General features: G+C 42.0%; 1 protein-coding gene and 1 non-coding gene across 2 annotated transcripts; one reads left to right on the forward strand and one right to left on the reverse strand.

The window, feature by feature from the left end:
* Positions 1-34: 34 nt before the first annotated feature.
* Positions 35-138, reverse strand: LOC132219407 (U6 spliceosomal RNA). The gene has a single exon (XR_009449424.1). It is a non-coding gene; the product is annotated as a U6 spliceosomal RNA (small nuclear RNA).
* A 1,928-nt stretch (positions 139-2,066) lies between these two features.
* Positions 2,067-7,836, forward strand: SMG8 (SMG8 nonsense mediated mRNA decay factor). Its single transcript, XM_059669648.1, has 4 exons — positions 2,067-3,942; positions 4,287-4,432; positions 4,687-5,559; positions 7,412-7,836. The coding sequence occupies exons 1-4, from the start codon at positions 2,073-2,075 to the stop codon at positions 7,607-7,609; spliced, it is 3,087 nt and encodes a 1,028-aa protein (XP_059525631.1). The 5' UTR covers positions 2,067-2,072; the 3' UTR covers positions 7,610-7,836.
* Positions 7,837-8,119: the final 283 nt, after the last annotated feature.

Consider the following 8,119-nt stretch of genomic DNA (forward strand, 5'->3'; position numbering starts at 1 on the left):
AGGATTTTTTTCCCGCATTGATTTTTTATTTATTTAAAATATGGAATGCTTCACGAATTTGCATGTCATCCTTGCGGAGGGGTCATGCTAATCTCTGTATCATTCTAATTTTAGTATATGTGCTGCTGAAGCAAGCACTCCCATTGATTTTTTAGAGTGGAAGGGAGGGAAAGAGAGAGAAACATTGATGTTAGAGAAACACATAGATTGGTTGCCTCCTACATGGTGCCAGGGATTGAATCTGTAACCCAGGTACATGCCCTGGACCGGGAATCAAAACCATTACCCCCTCGCTCTAACCAGGGCTCTTCTGTCTTCTTTCAATCGACATTTATTTTTTTAAGGTTCAACCGTGTTGCCCCAGCTGATAGAGCATCAGCCTGTGGACCGAAGAGTCCCGGCTTCGATTCTGGTCAAGGGCATGTACCTGGCCCGGGCCTTGGTCGGGGCTCCTCCAGGAGGCAACCAATGGATCACATCAATATTTCTCTCTTTCCCTCTCTCTTCCACTCCAAAAATCAATGGAAAAATATCCTCAGGTGTGGATTTTTTTTAAAAAAAGGATTCAATTATGTCATTGTGCAGTGCTATAAATCATTATTTTTGATATGTGAATATAGTTATCCATTCTATTGTTAATGAACATCAGGGTTATTTCTAGTTTTTGGCTATTATGAAACTGCTAGGCTACAAAGTGCCTATTTTGTAGATACTGTCAAACTGGATTTCCAAGTGATTGTACCAACCTGTGGTCCCTTCAGCAAAGTGTAACAGTTGTTTCTCCTGTTTTCTTCAAGAGAGTCTTTTCTATTTGGTTTTTCAACATTTTGCTTACTTGGGAAATCTATACAATGTGTGAGGTTAATATACACTATTTTTTCCTGTATTTATAAGTCAAAGAATTGTTAAAATAATATGTCAGCAAAGTCACTTACTAAACATAGCAAATAATCTCCATGTTGAGGACCACAATGTAATTTATGTGGATGAACATGTGGATGTTTTCATTTTAGTTGGCTTTTCAAAGAAAAATAGGATCTGGATATGTAGAAGGGAAGGAACAAGTAGAAAAAGAATTTAAAATAAATTTTAAAAACCCACCACTACTCCTTTCTAAAATCTTACGAGTTGGTTGAGAAGAATTACTGGAAGCCAAATATAGCCTAATATATTAAAAACACCGAAACCACCCACCACAACTTAGGGTCCCACCATTTTATTGAGATACAACTAACATATAACGTTAGTAGTTTAAGGCACACAACATAATTATTTGATATATGTATATATTGCAAAATTATTCCCACAGTAAATCTAGTTAACATCATTACCTCATATAGTTACAATTTTTTTTCTTGCAATGAGAATTTTTAAGATGTACTCCCTTAGCAACTTTCTTTTTTTCTTTTCTCCCTTAGCAACTTTCAAATATGTAGTACAGTACTATCATCTATAGTCACTATGCTATAATTACATCCCCAGAACTTTTTATCTTACTGCTTCAGTATGTACTTTCTGATCACCTTCACCCACCTCCTGCCCTCCCGCCCCCCAATCTGTTCTCTGTTTCACTGTTAGGTGTTTTTCTTTTTTCCTTTTTAAAATTCCACTTGTAAGATCACATATAAATGAGATCATTCCTGTGAGGATATCCTTTCCCCCCACTGATTTTTAGAGAAAATGGAAGGGAGGGGGAGAGACACAGAGAGAAAAAACAAGGAAGTTAGAGAGTCACCTCTATTGGTTGCCTCCCGCACGCACCCCGACAGGGGCTGGGATGGAGCCTGCAACCGGGGAGGTACGTGCCCTTTGACCTGAATGGAACTGGGGACCGAAGTCTGCTGGGGGCCTACACTCTATCCACTGAGCCAAACTGGCTGGGGCATTGGCACACTCCTTCTGCAGTGTTTTTAAATATCTTGAAATGCAAACTAATTGCTTCTGAGTGTCTTTTTTATATGATATCTCAAATCCTACAGTATCGGGTTGAGGAAAATCTTAAATGGCTATTTTGCAGGACTAGGGGGAACCTTGGAGAAAAACTAGGAGGGGAGGTGCGAGCGGCGGAACCTATGATGAGAGGACAGCAGGAACTGAAGGAACGGAGGAGGGATTTCAAGACAGGACGAAGGTCGGTTGGGTTTACCCGGCGGACCGGAAGGACTGGAGAGAGTCTCAGCACCATGGCGGGTCCCGTCAGCTTGCGAGAGCTTCTAGTGGGAGCTTCCGCCTGGAACAGCCCTGAAAGCACGGAGGGGGCCCCTGCAGAGGGCGGAGGGAGCGCGGCGGGCGGACCGGAGCCGCCTTGGCGAGAGGATGAGATCTGCGTGGTGGGAATCTTTGGCAAGACGGCTCTGCGACTGAATTCCGAGAAGTTCTCACTTGTGAACACGGTGTGCGACCGACAGGTCTTTCCCCTTTTTCGCCACCAAGATCCTGGCGACCCAGGGCCTGGAACCAGGACCGAGACTGTCGCCGCCGGGGAGGCCGGTGGAGCGGGCGACCCTGGGGCTGGGGCCGCGGATCCAGTTCGGGGGGGTGGAGCGGCCGCGGAAGGTAACCAAACTGGGCCAGGCCCTCAGGACTACAGCCTTCTGCAGGCCTATTACAATCAGGAAAGCAAAGTTCTGTACCTTCTTCTCACGTCCATCTGTGACAATGCCCAGCTGCTGCGGGCTTGTCAGGCCCTTCAGAGTGGGGAAGCTGGAGGTGGCCTCCCTTTACCTCATGCAGAAGCACACGAGTTCTGGAAACATCAAGAAAAACTGCAGTGCCTCAGTCTCCTCTACCTTTTCTCCGTCTGTCACATCCTGCTTTTGGTCCATCCCACTTGTTCCTTTGACATCACTTATGATCGAGTATTCAGAGCCCTGGATGGACTAAGACAGAAAGTACTGCCCCTCCTCAAAACAGCCATTAAGGATTGTCCAGTTGGCAAAGACTGGAAACTGAACTGCCGACCTTGCCCACCTAGACTTCTTTTCCTCTTTCAACTCAATGGAGCCCTCAAAGTGGAGCCCCCTCGGAACCAAGACCCAGCACATCCAGACAAACCCAAGAAGCATTCTCCCAAGAGGAGGCTGCAACATGCCCTGGAGGACCAGATTTATAGAATCTTTCGGAAGAGTCGTGTATTGACTAATCAGAGTATCAACTGCCTCTTTACTGTGCCTGCCAACCAAGCTTTTGTGTACATAGTTCCAGGAAGCCAGGAGGAGGACCCAGTAGGCATGTTGCTGGACCAACTTAGGAGTCATTGTACTGTGAAGGATCCTGAATCTTTGCTGGTGCCTGCCCCCCTTTCTGGTCCCAGGCGATACCAGGTGATGAGGCAACACATCCGGCAACAACTTTCTTTCCACGTTGATAGCAGCAGTTCCAGTTCTTCAGGGCAACTAGTGGATTTCACTCTTCGGGAATTTCTGTGGCAGCATGTGGAGCTAGTCCTGAGCAAGAAAGGTTTTGATGACAGTGTGGGTAGGAACCCACAGCCTTCTCATTTTGAACTTCCCACTTACCAGAAGTGGATCTCCGCAGCTTCAAAACTGTATGAAGTAGCTATAGATGGAAAAGAGGAGGATCTGGGGTCTCCCACTGGGGAGCTAACAACTAAGATTTTAAGTAGTATTAAAGTCTTGGAAGGGTTTTTGGATATTGACACCAAATTCTCAGAAAACCGGTGCCAAAAAGCTTTACCCATGGCCCATAGTGCCTATCAGTCAAATTTGCCTCATAATTACACAATGACTGTTCATAAGAATCAACTTGCCCAGGCTCTGCGAGTCTACAGTCAACATGCTAGGGGGCCGGCCTTTCACAAATATGCCATGCAGTTACACGAGGACTGCTACAAGTTTTGGAGCAATGGCCATCAGCTCTGTGAAGAGAGGAGTTTAACTGATCAACATTGTGTACATAAATTTCATTCATTACCTAAATCAGGTAAAGTTTTCTTAGCATTTTGATATCAAAACTTTGAGCTGTCTTTTTATTCTGGTTTTAAGGGTGTTTGTTCACTATGTATTGATATGTTTAAAAAGAACCCCACAGAAATGTAGGCACATTGTATTTTTTCTTTCCTTCTGTAAAAAGAAAAGAATCAGCTATGCCTACTAATTATTTTCTTGTGTTTAGAAAATGAATTCTAAGGTATTAGGAAATGAGAACTGTTAAAGAATACAAAGTTTCATATTAACATTTTTGGGGTTAGATGTTATAGAATGCAAAATAAATTTGATTCTGCTTTTTGTGTGTATCAAATTAATAGTGACTCTTATATTTTCCAGGAGAAAAACCAGAGGCTGATAGAAATCCTCCTGTGCTATATCACAATAGCAGAGCTCGATCCACTGGGGCCTGTAACTGTGGAAGGAAACAAGCACCTCGAGATGATCCTTTTGATATCAAGGCAGCTAATTATGACTTTTATCAGGTAGACTCTGGATTTTTTTCTTGTTTCTTTTTCTTGCTTTCTTTTTATTCACTACCAACTGAATAAAAATACATATTTTCAGAAGTAAAATTTCTAGAAAAGTAAATGTCACTATAGTGAGATATGTAGACAAAGGAAAGTACTTGCTTACTCATTAATTGTTGATTACGCTTTTTAGAGTGAAGACTTACTTTAAATGAAAAATTCACAGGATTTTTTGTTTGTTTTTTTCTTTCCTCCTTCTTTCTTTATAGCTTCTAGAAGAAAAATGTTGTGGAAAATTGGATCATATTAATTTTCCAGTATTTGAACCAAGTACTCCAGATCCTGCTCCTGCTAAAAATGAATCTTCTCCTGCCCCTCCAGATACAGATCCTGATAAACTTAAAGAAAAAGAACCTCAAACCCAAGGAGAGAGCACAAGCCTGAGTTTAGCTTTGAGTTTAGGTCAGTCCACAGATAGTTTAGGTACCTATCCAGCTGATCCACAAGCAGGAGGAGATAATCCAGAAGTCCATGGTCAAGGAGAAGTTAAAACGGAGAAGAGACCAAACTTGATTGATCGACAGGCATCCACAGTTGAGTATCTCCCAGGCATGCTACATTCAAATTGCCCTAAAGGTCTCCTACCCAAATTCTCGAGTTGGTCTTTGGTTAAACTAGGCCCTGCTAAGTCTTACAACTTTCATACAGGTTTAGATCAACAGGGCTTCATTCCAGGAACAAACTATCTTATGCCTTGGGACATTGTCATCAGGACCAGAGCTGAAGATGAAGGAGACTTGGACACAAATTCTTGGCCTGCTCCAAATAAAGCTATTCCTGGAAAAAGGAGTGCAGTTGTAATGGGAAGAGGAAGACGGCGAGATGACATAGCTCGGGCATTTGTGGGCTTTGAATATGAAGACTCTCGAGGTCGGAGGTTTATGTGCTCAGGACCTGACAAAGTGATGAAAGTACTGGGAAGTGGACCAAAGGAATCAGCTTTAAAAGCCCTGAATAGTGATATGCCCTTGTATATTCTGTCATCATCTCAGGGTAGAGGACTAAAACCACATTATGCTCAACTTATGAGGCTTTTTGTTGTGGTTCCTGATGCTCCTTTGCAGATAATACTGATGCCTCAGGTAAGAAATACAACTCTGTCTTCAGAAACAGAAAATGCTGATGCTTGTTTTTTGTTTTTTAACTTTATTTACTGAGCTCTGGCTGGGTGGCTCTGTTGGTTGGAGCATCATCCTCTGTACATCAAAAGGTTGCAGGTTCAATTCCCACTCAAGACACATACTGTAGCCGAAACTGGTTTGGCTCAGTGGATAGAGCGTCGGCCTGCGGACTGAAGGGTCCTGCGTTCGATTCCGGTCAAGGGCATGCACCTTGGTTGCGGGCACATCCCCAGTGGGAGATGTGCAGGAGGCAGCTGATCAATGTTTCTCTCTCACATCGATGTTTCTCTTTTTTTCTTCCTCTCTCTGAAATCAATAAAAACATATCCTCAGCCCTAGTTGGTTTGGCTCAGTGGATAGAGCATCAGCCTGCAGACTGAAGGGTTCCGGATTTAATTGCATTCAAGGGCACATGCCCGAGTTGCAGGCTTGAACCCCAGTAGGGGGCAAGAAGGAGGCAGCCGATCAATGATCCTCTCTCATCATTGATGTTTCTACCTCTCTCTTCCTCTCCCTTTCTCTCTGAAATCAATAAAAATATAGTAAAAAAAGAAATATATACACACACACACACACACACACACACACACACACACACACACATATATATCCTCAGGTGAAGATTTAAAAAAATTGTTGATTGATTTTAGAGAGAGAGAGATAAGGAAATGTTGATTTGTTTTGCCACTTATTTATGCATTTATTGGTTGCTTCTTGTATGTGTCCTGACTGGAGATCGAACCTGCAACTTTGGTATATCAGGATGATGCTCTAACCAGCTGTGCTACCCAGCAAGGCCTGATGCTTGTTTTGATTGTTGTTTTTTTTAAAATATATATTTATTTCAGAGAGAAAGGGAGAGGGAGAGATAGAAACATCAATGAAGAGAATGAATCATTCATTGATTGGCTGCCTCCTGCATGCCCCCTACTGGGGATCAAGCCCACAACGTGGGCATGTGCCCTTGACTGGAATTGAACCTGGGACCCTTCAATCCGTAGGCTGACAGTCTATCCACTGAGCCAAACCGTCCAGGGCTGTTTTGATTATTTTTAAAAAGTACAGGATAATGTCAAAGTAATTATTTCATTAAACAAGGCTTAATTTAAATACTTTTTGCCCTGGCAGGCATGGCTCAGTTGGTTGAGCGTCGTTCTGTGCACCAAAAGGTCTCCTGTTTGATTCCCAGTCAGGCACATGCCCAGGTTGGGGCTCGATCCCCAGTTAGGGTGCTAATCAATGTTTTTCTCATACCAATGGTTCTTTTTCTCTCTCACTCTCCCTCTCTCTCTAAAATCAATGAAAACAGCCCTAGCCAGTTTTGCTCAGTGACTATAGAGCATCGGCCTGCAGACTGAAGGGTCTCAGGTTCGATTCTGTCAAGGGCACATATCTCAGTTTCAGGCTCAATCCCCAGTGCCAGTCAGGGTGTGTGCAGGAAGCAAACAATTGATAAGTCTCTCACATCGATGGTTCTCTCTATCTCCACCTCTCCCTTCCACTCTCTCTAAAAATCAATGGGAAAAATATCCTCAGTGAGGATTAACAAAAACAAAATAAAATAAAATAACATTAAAAAATGTTTAAATACTAATATTGTGTGTTCATCTGTTCATGCCATCAGGTCACATTGATTGGTTCAGAGGCAGAACTTGAAGTTATAATCTGTAGAAAAGCAGGATAATATTTGAGTTTAAACAGTGAAATATTGGAGTGTACTATTACCTACAAACCTATTGTTTATTTAGGCATTTATTTTCAGGTGTTTCTTATTGAAAAATGTAAAAATAATTGTATTACCTGTGTTCTTCAGGTTCAACCAGGCCCACCACCGTGTCCAGTATTCTACCCAGAAAAACAAGAAATCACTCTCCCACCAGATGGCCTCTGGGTTTTGAGATTTCCTTATGCATATGTGACAGAGAGAGGTCCTTGTTTCCCTCCAAAAGAAAACGTGCAATTAATGAGTTACAAGGTACTCCGTGGGGTTCTTAAAGCAGTAACACAATAAGTGTGTTCCAACCAGTTCAATTCTTTTCTTCAGCTAGTTTTTGTTTGGGGTGTATATGGAGTGTTTTCTTTGGTATGTGTATATTGTGTTTTCTTGAACCCAAAAATGTGTTTTGGTTACAGAAGATCAGTATTTGGACAATAATTGTTCTATTTCCTGATATTGTTGATATTTATTGTCAGTGAGGCTATAACTTCCTAATAAACATTGGTTATTCTAGAAAAGGATTTTAAAAACATGGTTGATACTTCTGTTTTCTCTTGTTTCTGTTTCACTGCCCATAATTAAATATGTTTTTATTAAAACTGAATGTTGCATAATCTTGTTGAGCCAAAAGTTTGTTTTGCAAAAATTGTGTTTTAACTGTGATTTTTCTTAAGATGCTGCTGCTGAAATTATCTTCAAAACAAGCCCTGTTGTTTGGTTCACAGTTCCTTTACCTGAGTTAAATTTGCTTGATAATTACAGAATGATTGTTTTTTTCTTACCATTTTATTCTTGGACTGATGA

The sequence above is a fragment of the Myotis daubentonii genome, chromosome 16 (genome assembly GCF_963259705.1).
Source record: "Myotis daubentonii chromosome 16, mMyoDau2.1, whole genome shotgun sequence".
Taxonomy (NCBI): domain Eukaryota; kingdom Metazoa; phylum Chordata; class Mammalia; order Chiroptera; family Vespertilionidae; genus Myotis; species Myotis daubentonii.